The 22831-nt window shown below is 37.1% G+C and overlaps 2 protein-coding genes across 3 annotated transcripts in view; one reads left to right on the top strand and one right to left on the bottom strand.

Annotated features, from left to right (window-relative positions):
• The window catches only part of LOC107711794 (disks large-associated protein 4-like), a 139589-nt gene that overhangs the window by 42315 nt on the left and 74443 nt on the right, over positions 1–22831 (top strand). The window lies entirely within an intron of this gene.
• Positions 7964–9194, bottom strand: LOC107711795 (proteinase-activated receptor 3-like). Its single transcript, XM_016516847.1, has 2 exons — positions 8604–9194; positions 7964–8061 (listed from the first exon to the last, which is right to left on the bottom strand). Exons 1-2 carry the CDS (start codon positions 9187–9189, stop codon positions 8057–8059), a joined length of 591 nt encoding a protein of 196 aa, XP_016372333.1. The 5' UTR covers positions 9190–9194; the 3' UTR covers positions 7964–8056.

The raw sequence follows: 22831 nt of genomic DNA on the forward strand, positions 1-22831 counted from the left end.
TTGGATTGTACTATTTTTGCATTCAAATGCAAATGTTTATTTTAAATTCGACTAATATTAATTTTTTTTATTCACAATCTCCTCATCACAGGCAGGCACAGCACTCAATTCAGCATGTGTTCATGTTTGTGTGTGCTGTCTCCGTCACTCAGAGCAGGTGCCTATATCGTGCACTATATCGAACATTTTTTATATCGCTATCGAAGAAGGTGTACCGTCGATAAATATCGATACCGTTTTATCGCCCAGGCCTAGGATTGCTTTCTCTTTTTGAAGATCATTTGGATAAAACCTCAAGCATCTTGAAGGCTCTTTAACCTTTTAGAACCATCTTCATGTCGAGAATGTGACGTGTCGAGAACTGTTGTCTTGGTTGGTAGATCACTGGATTTAGGAGCACTATTGTCCAAAGTTGGTGTAGGGAGCTGGGAAAGGTTCAGCAGCTTGTACAGCACTGCCACTGATTGAAATGAGTTCAATCCCAGAGTGCTGCAGTGAAGCTGTATGGTGTTCAGACCCAGCAGGTAGCAAGTGCATTTCTGACTGCATCTGTAAGTTCATGAAATGGGCTGTCAGTAGGACGGCTGGAGTGCTGATGATCTGAGGCAGATCTTTTCTTAGTATAGAAAAACACTTTCTTCTTGAACACAAAAGGAGTTTATTATAGCTAATGTCCAAGCTGTTCTTTTTAATACAAAGTAGTCACATTTCTTACTGTCAAGCTTAAAGACAAGCAGCATTGAAGTAGGCTACAACAAATATCTTTTGAGTTGCTTGTGTGCATTTAGGTGACAGATACTAAAACTCTCCTGGTGTTCAGTGAGGGTTTGGCTTCATTATAATGTAGCAGGCAAATGAAGCACATGTGGGTGAGATACAGAAAGACTAAAGCCCTATTCACACGGGATTAGTATTACCTGGTGACCTCCAGTCATTTGTAATAATTGCGGAGGTTGTCTGTGATCTTAATCCCGTGCGAATCGGCATCTCTGTGATTCGGCCAGCATTTGGCGGGTCGTATATCATTTTTCGAGGCTTTTGTTTGCTGTGCGCCTTTTTATCTATCTTCCGCGAAGAATGGAGCTGCGTTGGAGTGTTTGATAGAATTTTGGGTGCTGTCATCATATCGCTACACCATACAATTTGCAGAAAGAGAAAGCTGAAAAGGTTTTGAGGTTAATGTGTTACAAATAAATCAAGCATAAAGCTTGAGATATTATTTTAACCTGGTGAAATGTAAATGACACAGCGCACGAAACTATATTAGTTTCTTTTTTTTAAATCCATCTGGACCATAGAACGGGACTCTCAAAGCCTTGACATCCGGGTATCCGGGAGACAAGTCAATAAATTCGAGTAAAATCACAGGCTTCGCTTATCCCGTGCGAATGCACCACACGAAATTCAGATGTGGGGGGGTAATTTCAAAATCACACAAGGTCCCCAGATAATACTAATCCCGTGCGAATAGGGCTTATGATGGCTCTGATAGATGACTCGAAAATGATGACGAACTTTGAATGGAATAATCACTGACTCATTATTTAAAAATTACATCATTACACACTCAGATACTGGACATTAGAATGTCTTTGATTGTACTTTAAATCTGTCAGAGTGAAGAATAATGTGTTGAATAATGAATCTCTGCACAGTAGTGTTGGGCGATATGCTAAATTTTCATGTCGTCCTATCGTCAGCCTGTGAGATCACCGATACACGATATTATCGTGCTAATTTATTTAATTATTTATTTACTTAGTTTCATTGCCGGAAAGTGAACCAACTCAAGCATAAGGCTAAAAACAGCCTTTTTTGTACAGTGTGACAAAAATCGGTCTGAGCCTTGAGTAAATGTACTATAGTAGCATGTGTGCGACACAGTTTTACATGTGTATGAGTCGTTTACACACCTGTTGTCCAACAAAGATATTTTAATTTATTGACATGCTTTTTCTCCATATTAACTTCATAACATAGTCGAGTGTTTGAAATAACTTATTTTTGTGATCAGACGTGGTTTCGTATCACAGAATAAGGCAGAAGTCATACTATTTTATAGCATTATATACAGTGATAAAGGCTGTGTCGATTAGCATTGCATTATAAATATACTCCATCCTTATAAAAAATATTGCTTGAAAACACAGATACCATATAGTTTGTGCAATCGCATGTTTATTGTCTTCAGGTTTCCTCAGTTAAAATTTCTCTATCTGCGTTTTATTCAGCTACAGCGATCACTGGATACTTCTTCCTGGAGCATTACTTCTACTATGCATATGTGGAGTTTCTGCGCAAGGGCGCCCTCCGGCTTCCAGTATGAATTAAACAGTCATTACAGTACGTGTGTACTCAGTAATGCTCACAACACCCTCTTTTGGGTAAAAATAGGAAAGATAATACTTTTCTCTAAAGAAACAGGATTCCCTAAATTATCGTCATTGATATCGTTATCGCAATAAATATCAAATTATCGTGATACATGTTTAAGCCCATATCGCCCATCCCTACACCGCAGTATGAATTACATTAGCTTGTTTGATTGCTGTTTACCCATCACTCTTAAATTTACATTTATTAATTTAGCAGATACTTTTATTCAAAGTGATTTACAAATGAGGCACAAAACACCAAAAGCTAATACCATGATGCAAAGTTCTAGACGGTTCCAGAATGGTACATAACTGCAAAATATTATAGGGAGCCTAATGATTTACTAGTAGATATTTTATGTATTTATTTATTTATTCAGAAAAGCAGCAAGATGAATATGCATTTGGCATTTTTGGGTAACCTCTATGTTTTTATGCAGATATCTCCAGGGTACAATTTGAAGTAAAGGGTCAGAGCTCTAGGGGACAGATGGGATTTTAGTGCTCTGTTTAACTACACAACAGTGGCAAAGAGTCACCTTTACAATGCAAAGTATAAAGGCAAAATCACAACAGATCTGTGAAATCTCTCAGCTACATCACAACTGCTTTTGTGAGCAGGATTTCAACACCCTTTTCATATACAGATATTTAGAAGAACCTAAAGTTAATAAAATTCACCTATGTAGTAGGGCTGGCCGATATGTCAAAAATATCTTCTAGATAATCGCCTTTAAAAATATCACGATATCCGAAAATATCGTCTACCTAAGCCCCACCTCCACCATGCCCCGCCCCCGCCGAGACAACATTGCAGACATGCACCATAAACACACACCATGTTCAGTTTGGTCTTAATTATTGCCACAAAGTATCAATGGAAATTAAACATGGGAAACACCTGGGGAGCAAGACATGGAGCAGAGTCTGACAGGAGGTCTCTGTTGGCCCGTTTTTAACTAAATAAAAATAACTGCTTTATTTATTTAGAAGCAGGGTAATTAAAATGTCATTTTTGTATTGTAATTTTTATATTTTTTATTTTATTAATCAAAATACAACGGCCACAAAATAATATTCAGTGTTAGGCTGCCGAGTCTCCAAACGCGTGCATGTTGCGGGGCGAGCTGAGATATAGTACTATAATGTCTTCAGCCGTTTGCAACAAAACTTTATAGTTTTGTTGCAAATGAATTGAGAATTTGTAGTGCTATATATCAGCTTAATTAAACAATTATATTGTATACATGGTTTTAAAAAATCTGTAAAAAATTTTGCACTGAAATGTGCGCTGAAGGAATTTGCGTATTTTAATTATACCTGTCATGTTTGTGGTTTTTCATCATTATACAGTCTGTTTAAATAAATATTCAGAAACACATGCAGTGCTACTTTTTGTATTTTTTTCTGTTTAACTTTTATTAAACTGCAGATCAAAATAGAATAGGCCTATACCCTAAATGAGGATAAATTATATTGGAACGCATCTCCAAAAATAATCGCATACACAGATGCACGTTGCCATTACAGTAGTCAGCGCCGAACAATAGGCAAATAAAATATAAACTGAGGTTACAAAAGTGATTCAGTCAAGATCAGTGAGGGATTTTCTTTTCTTTCATTCTTTAAATTAACATTAATGACTGGCGACCGCGGCTGCTGTCAATGCACAGATCCAGTACACTCTTGTTTTCTTTCTCAACTCTTTACGTTCACTTAAGACATAACCGATTGAATTTATGGGATATTTTGATATAATTCTGTGTGTATTTGTCCATTCGAATGTGTAAGAATGCGAGAAAGAGAGCTCAGTCCAGTGTTCGCGTATATAAGAGGCGACTTTTCTTGCATGCAAAAAGACCTGTATGGTGACTATGGGTCTATGTAAAATATTTTTTGCAACTTACTAGGTTTATCGTTTGTCTTTTTTTTTTTTTCGATAATGTCGATAATCGTCTGTTACCTGACTGTTGACATCGACATCGCGATACTTACGAGACATCGTCGATATACGATAGTATCGTCATATCGCCCAGCCCTACTATGTAGTTTTGTCAAACTTGTTTTTTGTTAACAACAAATGCAAAACTTCTTTGCTGGAAGACCAAGAACCATGTTGATGGTGAGAGAGGCAGCGACGACATAGGAGGGAAAAACGTAGCATGCGCTGGAGTTCACTATGTATGTTAATGGCAGGCACATTGAAAGGTTTGTCATGGTCTTATCTAGAGTTTATGAAACTCTTGGGAGAATAAAGATGCATTAGGACCATATGAGTAAACATTACAAACCAGCTTTCTAGTTTTAAAGTAAATTCTGAGTATATTTTCTCACCAGGAGCATCTCAAGGAAGTGTGTCCTCGTTCCCTGAGTGTTTAAGTTGTCCACCAAACACTTGAAATCACAGTAGCCAACTACTAGTTTGGTTCAGGTTGAAGGTCCACTGAATATGATTTGTTTCATATGCTGCCAAAATACTTAGTTATGATTTATGACTTTTGTCTTGAATCTACTGAGCAGTTTTGCATTAATACAGCATTCAGATTCAGTTTGCGAAGCATGGAAAATGCATATTAGGCATGCAAATGAAAAAACAATTTGTCATAATCCCATTTGTCAGGTTTATAACAACTTTGTCCACATTCACAGCAAAATGAGAAGTTTAGCCAGTGTAATATGCGAGTAATATTAGACTTTGTTTGGACACAGCTAGTCACTTTCCAGGTAAAGAGCTATTAGCAGTAGTACCGTCTGTGGTTGAGTCAAGGTTTCTGACAAGATTATCAGTTTAGGCGTCACCATAACTGGTCAGGTATGATTGGTCTAAATAATAATTATTCTGACTTAAGTTATTGTAAGTTATTGGTCAGGCTGGTTCACAGTTCAGTGGGCGAGGAATTTTATTTACTCATAGTTTGCTGTGGTGGTTTTCAATGTGTATGGCAGCCCCAATTTACAGCCCCGAAATTAACAGATTTAAACAAATTCTAGAGTACAAATGTCTACAATAAGACCCCAGAAATGTCCTAAGATTTGAAAATGACCCAACAGAGCAGTCAGTTTTATGAATCCTGTTTTATGTCTTTGTAAGAAGGAAATCTTATGTTTGCCACTCAGTGGTTTAGCAAGACAGCCTTGGCATTGAATTTTTACAGATTTTGTTCTCTGCTGGATGAAAAGTTTCATGAAAACTTTTTAAATGTTAACAAAAGGGCAATTTTCCAACCCTTTTGAGATAAAGGAAACGATACCCAAACCCTAACAGGATCGCAAATAACAAGGAAATGGACCAGGATAGAAGAAACTTCTCTAAATCTAAAATATAATAAAGCACAAGAGAGACAAAGATAGGACCGTATGTTAGTGTTGAAAACACCAGCAGAACCAAAATGATCCGAAAAGCTTTGATTTTGTCCTGATTTACTCCATTCCTCTTCTTGACGTCGTCACCAGGTCCAGGACGCATCAGAGCCTTCAGGACCATCAAGCAGCTGTACAGTTTTACAAAGAAGAAGAAGAGTAATTGTGGCAGAAGAAAGTTGTAATATTTAATGTCACCCATTGTACCGATTACACATGAGCTAATAATAACAATCCATCCAACGGCGCATAAAGCAATCCTGTATTTTATGGGTTTGAGCTTCAGGAAGGTAACGGGATGGAGAACACCTAAGTATCGCTCCACACAGATGCAGCTCAGAAACAGAGGACGACCGACCAACAGCAGCTGTCCAAGAAAGATCAGTGGTAACCAACAATCAATGCAGTCAAAGAAATATTCTGCTATGGCAAAAAAAAGAGCAGAACAGAAGAGGATTTCAGCAAGTGCCCCATTAACATTGAAGATTTTGGTGGACTGTCCTTGAATCATCTCTTTCATGCTCAGCCACAGGATGTAACAATTTGCTGGAAGACCAAGGACCATATTGATGCCAAATGCAGTGGTGAAAAAAGAGGAGTATAAAACACTGAAAATGGTGGAGTTCACAGAGAAAAGCGATTCTCTACAGGCTGAGATGTTTGTCATCTCCAACATGTCCATATCTAGATTTGTTTTATATGTCCATTTAAAAGAAAGTACATTTATTTTCAGTCGTTCTTCAAAAGCACAGTCGCTAACAGCTAGTGTGACTTCAGCCGAACATGTTGGATGTGATCTATAAAGACGTTGTTTTGACTTATTGAGATGTCTTTGTAGCTTGAACAAGGTGCTGGAAATATTCCTCAGAGATTTTGGTCCATATTGACATGGTGGCATCTAGGGATGTAACGGTATGAAAATTTCCTATCACGATTATAGTGACCAAAATTATCACGGTTATCAGTATCATCACGGTATTGTTAAAATGTGCTGGAGATGTTCAAAAAGGACTGACACATAAATCACTTCACCAAGTTATACATTTAAAAATCAACAAACAGCAAATAAAATGACTTTTTATTTGCTTAATCACTAAAACAATTAATGATAATTAAAAGATGAAACGGTAATACTCACCGTGGGGAATTTTATCATGATTTATCGTCAAACCGGTAATCGTTACATCCCTAGTGGCATCATGCAGTTGCTGCAGATTTGTTGGCTGCACATCCATATTGTGAATCTCCCGTTCCACTACATACCAAAGGTTTGTCATGTTCAAGAAACCAGTTTGAGATGATTTGAGCTTTGTCATGTGGCATGTTATCCTGCTGGAAGTAGCCATCACAAGATGGGTACACTGTGGGATGTACGGGGTCAGCAACAATACTCTGGTAGGCTGTGGCATTCAAACAATGCTCAATTGGTACTAAGGAGCCCAAAGTGTGCCAATAAATATCCCACACACCATTACTTCACCATCATCAGCCTGAAAAGTTGATATAAGGAAGGATGGATCCATTTTTTTATGTTGTTTACGCCAAATTCTGAGCCTACCATACAAATGTCGCAGAAATTTAGGCTCATCAGACCACGCAACCATTTTCCAATATTCTATTGTCCAATTTTGGTGAGCCTGTGCAAATTGTAGCCTCAGTTTCCTCACAGGAGTGGCGCCCATTGTGGTCTTCTGCTGATGTAGCCCTTCTGCTTCAAAGTTGGACGTGGTGTTCAATCAGAGATGCTCTTCTGCATACTTTGGTTGTAACAAGTGGTTAACTGAGTTTCTGATGCCTTTCTATCAGCTCTAACCAGTCTGGCCATTGTCCTCTGACATCTGGCAGCAACAAGGCATTTTTGCTCACAACCACTGCTCTCTGGATATTTTCTCTTTTTTTAGACAATTCTCTGTAAACCCTAGAGATGGTTGTGTGTGAAAATCCCAGTAGATCATCAGTTTCTGAAATATTCAGACCAGCCCATCTGGGACCAACAACCATGCCACATTCAAAGTCACTTAAATCACCTTTCTTCCCCATTCTGATGCTTGGTTTGAACTTCAGATCGTTGTGACCATGTCTACATGCCTAAATGCATTGAGTTACTGGATGTGAATGGCTGGTTAGATATTTGCATTAACGAGCAGTTGAACAGGTGTACCTAATAAGTAGCCAGTGAGTGTATTTAGAAATGTGTACTGTATAAATAACATTGTGACATCATCATTGTCTCATTGCTGGTCAGCCTGGTCCACAGTTTGATGGGTGAGGAATAAGACCCCAAAAATTTACTAAGATTTGAATATGGCCCAATTGAGCATTCAGATTTCTCCACTGTGTCATTAGAGGAAGGCAAGTTTATGTTTACCTAAAACATTGTTTTTTAAAAAGAAGGTGCCAATTTCTGGTCAATTCAAAGATGTGCAGAAGATGTGCAAAACCACTCAGATATTCCGCTAGGATAACGACATTTAGAATAATCAAAAGCGTATTCATGGTCTCACTAACTGTTTTTTCAAAGGGTTCCATTTTATTGAATGGTAACTGACGTTTTTACAGAGTTTGCCCCATGCTAGACAAGAAATTTCTCTCTTTCTTCTACTTCTTTTTTTTTTTAATGTTAACAAAAGAGTGGTTTTCCAACTGTTTTGAGATGGAGGAAAGGATACAGAATCCCTAACATGATCCCGAAGGTCAAGGAAATGGACCAGAATAAAAGAAACTTCTCTAAATGTAAAATATGATAAAGCACAAGAGAGACAAAGATAGGACCGTATGTTAGTGTTGAAAAGACCAGCAAGACCAGAATAATCTGAAAAGCTTTGATTTTGTCCTGATTTACTCCATTCCTCTTCTTGACGTCGTCACCAGGTCCAGGACGCATCAGAGCCTTCAGGACCATCAAGCAGCTGTACAGTTTTACAAAGAAGAAGAAGAGTAATTCTGGCAAAATTAAGTTGTAATGTCGAATGGCACCTGTTGTACCGATTACAGATGAGCTAATAATAAAAATCCATCCAACGGCGCATAAAGCAATCCTGTATTTCATTGGTTTGAGCTTCAGGAAGATCAGAGGATGGATGACCCCTACATAGCGCTCCACACAGATGCAGCTCAGAAACAGAGGACGACCAAGCAGCACCAACTGTCCAAGAAAGACCAATGGTAGCCTACAATCAATGCAGTCAAAGAAATATTCTGCTATGGCAAAACAAACAGCAAAACAGAAGAAGATTTCAGCAAGTGCTCCATTGACATTAAAGATTTTGGTGGACTGTCCTTGAATCATCTCTTTCATGCTCAGCCACAGGATGTAACAATTTGCTGGAAGACCAAGGACCATATTGATGCCAAATGCGGTGGTGATAAAGAAGGAGTGTAAATCATTGAAAATGGTGTTATTTACAGAGAAAAGTGATTCCCTATAAGCTGAGATGTTTGTCCTTTCCAACATGTCCATACCTAGACTTTTTTTTTGACCTGTTAAAAAAATAAAATAAATAACTGAAACATTACTTGGAAAAAATATAAATCTTTATAAACCTATTTGAAAAGAAGTAGTAAAAGATTTGTAAAGAATATGTCTACTCACAAGAAAGTGCTTTTGATTTATTTTCAGTCGCTCTTCAAAAGCACAGTCGCTAACTTCTAGTGTGACTCCAGCTGAACATGTTGGATGTGTATAGATGTCGTTTTGACTTGTTGAGGTATCTTTGACATATTGAGCAGCTTTGCATTGATGCAGCATTCAAATTCTGATTTTCAAACCCAAAAAATCTATATTAGGCATGCAAATGAAGTTTATTTAGAAATGTATACTTTAGGCTGATGATATACGGGGCAACTTTTTGAGCAAAATCCGTGTATCATTCGATCATTCGTTTTTTGATTTAATATTGAAAGTAGAAATATGAGAAAACGGCTCCTTTTTCGTTTCTTTTTTCCCAAAATTGAAAAAAGAGAATTCAGCTTAAATTGTCTTTTTTCGCTCAGGGGTAGAATAATAAATAAACAGCTTGAATATTTGATTTCTACACGTGGGCGGGAATTAAACGCCCCTTTCTGCTGATTGGTCAGCCGAAGATCAAACCGTGCCGTCATCAGTTCTTCCGCAGTATCACGCAGCAGAATAATAGTCCTCCACTGCTGCAGTTGTATGGATTAATTACCCATTTTATTGCAACTACATTTCATATTTTTCTCATCAAACAGACTAATGAATAGCTCGACACAACTCGTACCAGGGCAGAGGGCTTTCTTCTGTGTAGACCAGCGGCTCTTAATGTGACAGGGGTTCCGCAAAATAATTTGCTATAGCCTAAAGTATTTCCAAACTGTAAAGTCGCATTTTTTATCATGATACATAGGCCTACTGTGATGAAGCAACATTACTCAAAAAAAGTTGCCCGACAAAATTGCTCAAAAAATTGCCCCGTGTATCATCAACCTAACATCAGACTCCAAAGGCCTGTTCAAAATAACTCATCCTTCCTGAGTATATCATGCATATGTATATTAAAGGGGTCATATGATGCTGCTAAAAAGAACATTATTTTGTGTATGCGTATTGAGACCAAACTTCTTGTGTGTAGTAATAACCATGACCTGAGGGTACCTGCACAGTTTCGGCACAGAGTCACCTAGTGGTCTGGAAAAATGGCTGTTTTTTATAGTTAAATTATTCAAATTTTCCCATGTCAGACATTTTGGGCATTGGCCATTTTGAATTATATTATGCCAAATTTCAAGAATGCATTGGCGTATCTTCATGAAACTTAGTATGTCTCATTGGCACCTAAAGTACTCTCCGCTATTTTGATTTTCTTTTTTAAACCTACTTTTTCTAACTCCTCCTTAGGCCTGGGTATCATTCAAAAATTTTCGATATCGATACCGATACCGATACCTTGACTTCGATACCGGTTCCTGAACGATACTTTTTTCGATACCAATTTTATGAATTCAATTTTAACGAGATTACTTCGATTGCCATTTTATGGCATGAACAGTTTTCCTCCATTCTGAATTTTTTCAGAAAGCCTAGCCCTGGGCGGTTGCTCTGATTTTGACACAAATTGAATCAGATCATCTTCAGACGATGCTGGCAAAATGTTAAGGAATTCAAGTTGAGCTGTATCACTGCAGTGCTTTAGCGTTGTGACGAGTGGGGGCGGGGCCGAGAGCCGTGGGAACGGAGCGAGGCCGGTGGAGTAAAATGCAGTGGAAACCCCAGTATGACTAGGATAGTTTTCATTTTAGAACATAAACGCACCAGTGCAAACGTAGCCTTACATCTAGGGGGGCTGGGACGCATTCACACTACAGCCTCACGTGTGCGCCACATCTCTGAGTGTAACCGGTGTAAACTAGTAGGTGTGTTCGACTGTATTACAGTACCACGAGAGCTAAAGAGAGCAGACTGCTCCGTGCGCTTTCGAATCGCTCTCGCGGATGATCGATCTGCGCCGCACCTCTAGTCGAACACACCGGCTAGTGCTGCAGGCTTATTGGCTCACTGACGCTGATAAGATTAACCCCTTAGGTATCGAAATTTGGTACCGAACGACGAGACGTTTTTCGATACTCGATGGTATCGAGGCAATTCGGTCAGTGCCTAAAAAGTATCGAACTCGATACCCAGCCCTACTCCTCCTAGTCTAGACTGTTGTTTCTGTTTTCACCAAATTTGACTCAGATCATCTTCAGACCATGCTGGCAAAAAGTTATGGATTTCGTGTCGATAGATAAAGTGGTTTTCATTTACTGCACCAAAGAATTTGGTTTAATGCCAAACTGTAAAGCTTCAACATATTGACACCAAACTTTGTGTGTGCCATTGTGACCTCACACTAAACACACCACATCAATGTGGTAACAGTGCCACCTATTTTCTACATAGAAAATCTGTCATTATTTCTTGAGGGACTTGAGGCTGGGTAATTGATCATAAAATTTTATTTTTGGGGGAAATATCCATTATATTATTATTTATTGGGCTACGGTGTGTTTGTAAGCTTATATTGCATTTTTTAGTGTATTATATTTAGGCCACTGTGTAATAGGAATGTGCACAAATAGTCGAATATTCGCTCTGTAATTATTATTCGAAAAATAAAAACACGGTTCGAATTTTACTGCATGTTGCTTTGCTGGACGTAAATGCAGGGAATCCATGATAAATCCTAAGTAGCAAACTAAATGTCAGTTATAACCAAATGCCCTGGGTGATACTGTGCAGTGTGTTTACAAGTTGATTGTATTTGATCACAGAATGTCATCGTCTGCCTCGTGAAGTTTGGAGTTACTTTGATCAAAATTATCTTACTAAATGATCTTACAAAATGGAATTACTTTTGATTAAATGAATCAGTGAAACGAAAAATAAAAACACTGTTCGAATTTTACTGCATGTTGCTTTGCTGGACGTAAATGCAGGGAATCAATGATAAATCCTAAGTAGTAAACTAAATGTCAGTTATAACCAAATGCCCTGGGTGATACTGTGCAGTGTGTTTACAAGTTGATTGTATTTGATCACAGAATGTCATCGTCTGCCTCGTGAAGTTTGGAGTTACTTTGATCAAAATTATCTTACTAAATGATCTTACAAAATGGAATTACTTTTGATTAAATGAATCAGTGAAATTGAGTTATCATAATATCACCGCCACAATGAGGAATCACATGAAATCCAAACACCAGTCGACTGAGGAAAGACAGCTGATATATTGTTTTTCTCAACATTAATATGTGAAACAATATAAAAATGATAAACATCAGCTGACTGGAGTGTATACGTTCTGTACTGTAATTGGCACGGCCTTCTTTATTTTTTCCGTTTGCTGCGCTTGAGCTTGAATGCTTTTGTTCTTTATATATTTTTTTTTTGTTTGTTTACACATGTTTTCAATTAAAAGAAAACTTTGATATAACGTTGTTGTAAAACATTGTTGTGTATAATGCCTAATAGGGCTGTGCAATTAATCGCATGCGATTGTCATGCGCATCTTGTCAGTAAAGCCGGTTCCGTGATTGGTAGTAAATCGCCATCACCTGCTTTCAGATGGAGCGGCATTTACTACACAGAGCCGTAGTTCACATTCATAATAGCAGATGAATCGCATTCGATTATTGCCTAGCTTGTCACGGAACCGGCTTTACTGACAAGATGCGCTTGACAATCGCATGCGATTAATTACACAGCCCTAATGCCTAATCATAAGCTTGTTCAGAAATGGTGACAAAAACCTGATTATTAAAAAATAACGTCTTTCTCGTTAAATGTCATTTAAATAAACAAATATCTGTATATCCGTTTTTATGAGCCCAAATATTCAAATACAATATTTTTGAAAAATGCCCATCCCTACTGTGTAATGTGCTTATATTGACTGTTTCTGCACTTACGTCAGTAAAAACGTTTATTTGTGTAACTCACCAAGAATCAATATTAGACACAAACCCAAAAATGACAAAATACAAAAATGTAATTTCTAAATATTTATTATTATTTTATTAAGCATGAAACGGTATGAAAGATAAGGACATGGATATGGCTTTTTGGACATTTATGTGTAAATATGTGCACTCCATTCCATCTAAAACCTGTTAACAGAACGGCAGCTTTCCAGCTCTTTTGAGATAGAGGTAAGAATGCACAAACCCTGACATGTGCCCAAGGCACAAACAAATGGACCAGGACAAAAGAAACCTCTCCCAATCTATAAAATAATAAAGCAGGAGAGAGTTGTAGGACCGTACGTCAACACTGAAGATGCCAGCACCATCAGAATGATCCAGAAAGCTTTGAGTTTATCCCAGTTCACTCCGTTTCTCTTCTTGACGTTATCAGCAGGTCCAGGACACAGCAGAGCCGTCAGGACCATCAAGCAAGTGAATAGTTTTATGCTGGGAAAAAAAAGGAAATTTTGGCAAAATCAATCGATAAAGTTCAATGATATTCATTGTCCCTATATGCTTGAACTTATGATCAGAACCCATCTGATGATGGATATGGTGGTCCTGTATTTCATGGGTTTGAGCTTCAGGAAGGTAACGGGATGGAGAACTCCTAAGTATCGCGCCACACACATGCAGCTCTGAAACAGAGGACGACCGACCACCAGCACCAGTCCAAGAAAGACCACCCCAAGTTAACATTCAGTGCAATGAAAGAAATGATGTAGAATAACAAAAATGTAGGAACCACAGAAGATGATCTTAGCAAGTGCCGGGTTGAAAACAAAGATTTTGGTCCACTTTCCTTGAATCATTTCCTTCACACACGGGATATAACAGTTTGCTGGAAGACCAAGAATGACATTGATGCTAAGCGAGATGACAATAAAATAGGATGATAGAAGGCTACATGTCTTGAAGTTCATAGAGAGCATCGATGGTATGCATGTCGAACTGTTTGTCAACTCCTACATGCTTTAACCTTGATCTTTTGAACCCTATCAGCTTTCCGGTGTTTTAGTTTAGATGCCAGTTTGACTCCAGCCGTGTTGGTTGAAGGTCTGTGATGGTTGTGGTTTGTTTCAAATGCTGCAGAACTGCGTTATAGGTCTGATTTGATTTAACGGAGAGTTTTTGTCTTGTTGAGCAGTTTTGCATTGATGGAGTATTCAAATTATGTGTTTCCAAGAAATGCCTCATCAGACATGCAAATTAAACAGGATTTTCTTTTCTTTTTACAACCACACTATTTGCCATGTTGAGAATCACTGGCCATTTTCACAGTAAAATTGTAGAAATTGGTATTCCCCAAATTGTAAGTCGCTTTGGATAAACGCGCCTGCTAAATGAATAAATGTAAATGTACATTGTCGAATGCAACTACATGAGATGCAAAACATTAAATATTCCAAAGCCTTTTTTCCACCTTCATTAAATTGAATGGCAAAATTATTTTTTGCATACAGTATTTCAGATATGTTGAATACATGCAGTTTGTGTGGAATTCAGAGTTTAGTAATTGGCTTCTTTTCTGTTCATCAGTGTAAATTTGAATTGGATGCTGAATTAGAATTTGAAACAGTGACAGGAAGCAAAAATGTATTGGTTTTTAGTGAATTCTATTTCTACTTCATTGAACTCAAAACCATATTATAATTCTTTATCCTCTTTGTCAAATTCAGAAATTGAATATGAAAGCTGAAAGGTGCACAGCCCTTGCAAAGCTGTATTCATGCAGTATTTCAGAAGTCATGTGATTTGACACCTATGTATGTCAAAAGAGATCTGTGTTTGGATCTTGTGTGACACCCATCCATCAGTCATGTGCATTCATCATGCTAGCCGGTTGTTTCTGTCACATCCAATGTTTTGATAAATGACCATCTGAAGTGTAAGCGAGAGAGAAAGCAGATGAGATTTTCCATAATGGAAATAATGTGTGCTAGTCAACATGCTGTCTGCTTAGGACTCTTACATCACCACATATGAAACTATAGACTGAATTACTAAAAATAACTAAACTATAGAGCATTCAAGCAACTGAATGCACGTTAAATATTATTTTTCCCTCATATTATCATTACTGGAAGTCTCAGATTGCAGTAACGTAATTTTGAACATTCACAATATATTTATAAGGATTTTACTAGCATTGTCAATATAGTGCGTTATTTATTTGGTCATTAATTTTGATGTAAAAACACTAATTTCCAGATGTTTTAATTTTGTTTTTGATATAAACTACAAAAAATTTGTTCGAGTTGACTAGAAAGTTTATATGAAATTAATTGGCTCAAAGTAATTTTTCATGTTAAAGAAGTGAAGTATAAAGAAGTGGGGGAAGATAACCAAATGAGCATTAATTGAAATGCAAATGAAGTTCATTGAAATGTATTGGTTTTTAGTGAATTTTATTTCTACTTCATTGAACTCAAAACCATATTATAATTCTTTATCCTCTTTGTCAAATTCAGAAATTGAATGTGAAAGCTGAAAGGTGCACAGCCCTTGCAAAGCTGTATTCATGCAGTATTTCAGAAGTCATGTGATTTGACACCTATGTATGTCAAAAGAGATCTGTGTTTGGATCTTGTGTGACACCCATCCATCAGTCATGTGCATTCATCATGCTAGCCGGTTGTTTCTGTCACATCCAATGTTTTGATAAATGACCATCTGAAGTGTAAGCGAGAGAGAAAGCAGATGAGATTTTCCATAATGGAAATAATGTGTGCTAGTCAACATGCTGTCTGCTTAGGACTCTTACATCACCACATATGAAACTATAGACTGAATTACTAAAAATAACTAAACTATAGAGCATTCAAGCAACTGAATGCACGTTAAATATTATTTTTCCCTCATATTATCATTACTGGAAGTCTCAGATTGCAGTAACGTAATTTTGAACATTCACAATATATTTATAAGGATTTTACTAGCATTGTCAATATAGTGCGTTATTTATTTGGTCATTAATTTTGATGTAAAAACACTAATTTCCAGATGTTTTAATTTTGTTTTTGATATAAACTACAAAAAATTTGTTCGAGTTGACTAGAAAGTTTATATGAAATTAATTGGCTCAAAGTAATTTTTCATGTTAAAGAAGTGAAGCATAAAGAAGTGGGGGAAGATAACCAAATGAGCATTAATTGAAATGCAAATGAAGTTCATTGATTGTAGTTGGAAGTTTTCAGTTTTGCACTAGCTGGCAATCTGAAAAGTTTCTCTGTAAGCACTTTTTTTCCTTCCATCCATTAAGACAGGAAAAGGAAATCACTTTGACTTGTGTGAAAGATGTCATCCTTTGCTCTCTGCGGGAACTCAAGTCAATAGTCAAAGAGATTTCTTTGTGTGTGTGTGTGTGTGTCTGTGTGTGTGAAAGAGAGAGAGAGACATCAAATCATAAAAACAAACAGAGTTCTAGGTAATGCAGATCTGACCATTGTTTCTTATACCTCCAGCAATACATACATAATTCCTCACACAATTCCAAGGTTCGTTGCATTGAGTTTGCACTGTAACCTTTGAATGTCTTTCTATTTTTACTTTTTTTCTCACATTAAGGCCTGTTTCACACATGTGTGCGTAAGCAGCGTTGATTTATTTCTGCATCCATATTAACAGGTTGTGGCATTCACACTGCACACGTAAGCAGCGCCGAGCTACGTAGCTGAGGTAAAATACTGTAAAACACACACAAACCCTTTCTATTCTGAATGCAGTAGTTATATTCAATTTATAGCCAGTCCTGTTGCATATATATGCATGAAAATGTGACTGAGTTTTGCCATAAAATACTGCATTTCTCTTCACTTTCATTCAGACAACAGGAGTACAATAAGGAGTCTCTTACAGAACATTTTATCAAAACGACAACAGTCTTGTTTTAAATGTGTTTAAATGTACTAAATTCCTCTGCATTTCCATGATAATCATGCTAATGTTGAGTAATTGCCACAATTTACAACAATCTCCTGCCATGTTTTGTAGGTTTTTGTGTTATAAAGCTGAATGTGCACATCTAGTTCTTGCCCTGATGACTGTTGTTTAAAGTTCATTTGGCACTTGAGAAGCTATTCAGTGAAATGTGTTCATTTGCTCTTCTGTGTGATCTGTCTCTGGCTGTCGTCCTGCAACTGAGAAACAATTTACTCTAGTCAAACAAGATCCTTCACCAACCCTGTCAATGTTTAACTGTCACTGAGACAGTTGTTCAGTATGTGTTACCATCTAGGAGCAGATTTACATTATTAGTGGTTAAGCTATAATTATTGTTCACAATATTGTGCTAGTAAATTTCACACCGAATTAGACAGAAAGGGCAAGTAATTATATTTCAATCATGACAACTCTCTGAACATTTTAGCGTGGTGATGGATATGACAATGTTAATGCATTTGGTCTTGGCGGAACAGATCTGCTACGCTGCTGCTGAATTGCTGCTGCTGTTGGTTATTGCTGTAGTTGTAGATTATTGCTGCTGCTGCAAGCAAGTACAGGAACTTGCTACTGCCAATGCATATGGCGATACGGTGCCATGAGTATTTAAGACATGCTGCTGCTGCACAAATAGCATATAAAATAACCCCGTAGCAGATCTATACAGGTGGAGCTGGGGAAGGTGGAGGGTTTCAGAGAACTCTGAAAGCGCACTGCAGGAATCTCAAGTGAATGCTAGCCAGCCATATAAATGCAAGGCAGTAAGCTCATTGGCTGCATATGCAGCATGAACCAATCAGCTTGTGCCAAGTCGTTTAACTCTCTGAATATCATCAGTTACGTTAACACCCCGTCAGAATGCGCCATCTAGAGTTTCATGACTGAACTATATATTTATTTCAACTTGAAATTATGAAGTAGAGACATGGAAATATTATTTCAGTAACCTTAATACGTTTTTATAACTTCAGAAAAAAAATTCAAAGTGTAACCAGTGTTTATATATGACACGTTCATTTGCAAAAACAGATAACTCTGTTTTTAACAATTCTAAAAAATCATGTTTTTTCATTGTACATTCCAATTAATCTCAATCAAACTGCAGTTGGGTTATTTTGACTAGGTTAAAAAATAACTTAAAAAGACAGCTAACTAACACAATAAACCACAATAAAAACATGATAACATAATAAAAAGCATGATTTTTGAAAAATTTAAATTTGAAGTTGTTTTTGCAAATAAACTCTTCATATTCATTTTAAGTTTTGCTTATTTTAGTACATCAAGTTAAACTAAATAAAAATGAGCTGAGATAAATATTTTGTCTACCCCTCTGTTACTTTTAGCAGGTTTTGTGTCTCTGTTTTCCTTCAGAACACTCGCCTGCAATGCGTACGGATGTGAAGCACGTGCAGAATGAATCCTGAAATTGAATCTCTGCTCGATCGACTCGAGGGGAACATGAGAACTGGAGAAAGTGTTTGGGAATTACACTGAGTCACAGCTGAACGTGGGCCGGAGCTGTAGTGAGCATGTGTGTTTGAATTGCCCCAGAGAAACGCGCCTCCCTCCCCTGTAATTACACTCGTGATGGTGAGATGCCGCGTGTGGGTCGAACTTTAATAGTGAAGGTGTTGTTGGCAGAACCCAGCTGAGACATGCAATACGCGCTGAATATTTCATAGCATATTTTCCTCCTGCTTGCTGCTCGGAGGATGAAACCTTAGAAACATACGTAAGCAGAAATGCTGTAAATAGCCTTTCCTTTTGGGAGGACAACAAATACATGGATTGTTTTCCTATTTTTTATTTAATTAGGATAATTTCCCAGGTGTAAACTTATAGAAAGGACTATTAGCCAATGAGATCTCTTTAACATCTCAGTATTTGCAGGTACTGCATTGAGATTAAATGGAGAGCTGAAGTCTCCTGCTTCTTAGATGTTTCTCCTGAGAACATTCACCCCAGTCTCACATGTCTCATTTAGAAATTCAGAAGATTGAACTGTAGATGTAATTTTATAGCATTATATTCTTACTGTTTGCCAACTCGTACAGTTACTGTATGTTAAATTTACTAACCCTCAGTCCACATGGGAACAGATTTGGAGAAATGTAGCATTGCATCACATGCTCACCAATGGATCCTCTGCAGTGAATGGGTGCCGTCAGAATGAGAGCTGATAAATACAAGTCCTATATCCATAACATTGCTTTCTCCAGTGAAAAGGTCATCTCGTCTGAATCAGGAAAGAAATATGCACAGGTCACACACTGTTTACAAGTGAAAATGGCTCTAAACAAATATGTGGGTGGATTTTGACAACAGGGGATGGACTTTTTCACTGGAGGAAGCGTTCTTATGGATTATGGACTAATATTTTGGCCATAAGCAACGGCTTAAAAGTTAAAACACAGTAATGATGGACTTGTTTCTTACAAACACACAGCTTTTGGCTTCACAAGATGTTAACTGATGGATTGGAGTGGTGTGGGTTACTTGTGGATTATCAGCTGTTTGGACTCTCATTCTGACGGCACCCATTCACTGCAGAGGATCCATTGGTGAGCAAGTGATTTAATGCTACATTTCTCTAAATTTGATGAAGAAACAAACTCATCTACATCTTGGATAGCCTGAGGGTGAGTGAATAATGCCGTGATACAAAAAATCTTATTTTTGCTAAGCAAAATATATCCGTTTTGTTTGATTTTGGGGTAAAATGTAACAAGGAATTATTCTTTGATCAAAAATTAGCTAATTTAAGTAAATTAGATTATATGGCATATCGTTTGTACTTTGTTGGCTAACATGCATATCTGATGTAAAAGAGGAGTAGAACGGTGCAACTGTAGCTTCATGAACGCGCCACCATCAGGCAGCAGTAATGTGTTTCTATTGGCTGTTTGTCTGCAATGAGATGAGGATATTTTCTACACATTTTTTGCTAATGGAACATATGAGCACTAGAGTCTGCATATGTGTGTGTGAGTGTTCAATGGTGGGGAGATGTTGGTAGAAGCTAGAAAGTTCTGCGAGGAAAATATATGTCCTCATTCTCACTATCAGATCAAAACGTCCTCGGAGAGCAGTCAGCCAAATAAATGATTTCCATCAAATACTTGCCTTTCCTTTATCTCCAGCCTCCTAATGTAAGACATTCACTTATGCGCACAGGGGACGGAGGCTTGATTAATGTTTCTTATCATCCCTGTTGAGTTTAGGGAGATAAGTCATTCTAAACAGCACCGACTGCTGCAAGATCCGCTGTAAATAATGGATATACTGCAATATTTTCCATTAATTTTCAACTATTTCATGCCTACTTGAGCTAAATTGCTCTGAAATACCTCTCCTATTACTCAATGTTTGCCTAGTTTTTAAAGTCAACATGAAGTCAAAATGTACGCTGTTTACTTTTATTGAATAATTCATCAATGCATGTTAACATAGAACATTTAAATATCCTTTTATATTGGAAAAAATGAAGTCAAAGAATTGAATGCTGTTAATAATAATAATAATAATAATGTTTTATTTAAATAGCGCATTTCCAGTGCTCAAGGTCGCTTTACAGTGAAAATACAATTAGAAAAGAAGAACATAAGTATAATAAACAAACATAAGCACAAGTGAAAAAAACAAAATATAACACAATGAGAAAACACGACACAAAATAAGAATTGTAACATTAAGAAAACAAAAAGATGTAGGACAACTTATAAATGATGACATTCAGAGAACAGGTGAGTTTTAAGAAGTTATTTAAATTCAAGAATGTCATTGACACAGCAAAGAGATGGGGGGAGAGAGTTCCCAAGTTTGGGTGCAGCAACACTGAATGATCTACTCCCCATTGAAGCAAGGTGATACCGAAGGATACTGAGAAGACCAGGCTGTGCAACGATTTAAAAGAGAGCAGGAGAATTTTGTATTTAATACGATAGACAACTGGAAGCCAATGGAGATTGAACAAGATTGGAGTGATGTGGGCAGAGCGCTTGGTGTGGGTGAGTAGTCTAGCAGCAGAATTTTGAACATACTGTAACCTGGAAATGGAGCTGGCAGGTAAACCACTGAAAAGGGCATTGCAATAATCAAGGCGGGATGTGACAAAAGCATGGATAATGGTTTCAGCATCTTTAAAACTAATAAAATGGTGGAGCTTGGCAATGCAATGTAATTGAAAGAATGTGAATTTGGTGACGGAGATAATATGGGCTTAAAAGGAGAGAGATGAATCGAAAATAACTTTTTTTTTTTTTTTTACTTTTTAATTTTTTTAAAGGCAAATAATATCCTAATAGGAGCATCAGCTATCTCAGAAGAAAAGTCATTAGCAATGTTTCTAGTGAGTGACTGGGTTGTGGGTTCCAACAATAATGATCTTGGTTTTATCCATGTTTAGTTTAAAAAAAAATTGAGGTTAGCCAGTCTTTTATTTCATGTACAGGTCTCGCAAAATTTCAAAATCACTGGTAGTTTTTTACTTTTTAAGATTTTTAACAGTACAAGATGATCTAATAGGAGCATCAGCTATCTCAGAAGAAAAGTCATTAGCAATGTTTCTAGTGAGTGACTGGGTTGTGGGTTCCAACAATAATGATCTTGGTTTTATCCATGTTTAGTTTAAAAAAAAATTGAGGTTAGCCAGTCTTTTATTTCATGTACAGGTCTCGCAAAATTTCAAAATCACTGGTAGACATTCTTCAGATTTTGGTAACCCAAAATGAATTTAAGTAGCCCGAATAAAAAAAAAAGACATCGGCTGAACTTCACTGCGGACAAATCAGCATGATAAAAAACTTCAGTGATTGCTTTTTTTCTTCAAATAACAAGTCAAGAGAGTAGGGGTGCAACGGATCACAAAACCCACGGCTCGGATCATATTGCATTATCATATCAGATTTTGAGTAACAGATCGGATCATTTTGCAGATGAGCAAATAAAATATGATTCTTTATTATTTAAATAACAGAATACTTCTTTGATACCACAGCAAGAACTAGTAGCATATAGGGACGTAACGATTCACTCAACTCACGATACGATACGATTCACGATACTGATTTCACAATACAATTTTCTCACAATTTTTCTTTTTAACAAAATGATATTTAAGACAACTTATAAATGAAAAGGTGTCCTTTTATTATTTCTCCAACAAAATGCTGCACATTTCTTTGTGAAAATGAAATATGTCAAATAATAAAACTAACTTGAGATTTTTAAACAAATCCCAAATCAAATAATTAAATAATACAAATAAAATAAATCTCTTCATATAAACAAACTAAGGCTTTGGCTGTGCTTTTTCCATTTAAAATCAGAAGCAACCACTGCATTTTAATCATGATCCAAACAAAGATACTAAATACATGTTATTTAGATTGCAATTAGATTGTATACTTTTGAAATTTGAAGCAAAAACAGAATGGTCTGATTTTAGCTTTGTGAATGAGACGCAAATGTCACTCTCTGACAGCAGGTGGCGCTTATGGAATAGCTGGTATTTATAGGCTGCTGCCCCTTTAAGACCGAATCAGTGTTGCCAAGTCCGTGGTTTTCCCGCCGAATTTGGCTACTTTAACACTGTTGCCGCGGGTTGAAGCGACTCCAAAAACATGATATTTATCCCCAGGAATGTGAATTTTAGCAGGGGAACCCCGCCAAAAACGTGTATTTTACTCCCC

This window comes from Sinocyclocheilus rhinocerous, unplaced genomic scaffold (genome assembly GCF_001515625.1).
Source record: "Sinocyclocheilus rhinocerous isolate Xijiao unplaced genomic scaffold, SAMN03320098_v1.1 scaffold1409, whole genome shotgun sequence".
Classification (NCBI taxonomy): Eukaryota; Metazoa; Chordata; class Actinopteri; order Cypriniformes; family Cyprinidae; genus Sinocyclocheilus; species Sinocyclocheilus rhinocerous.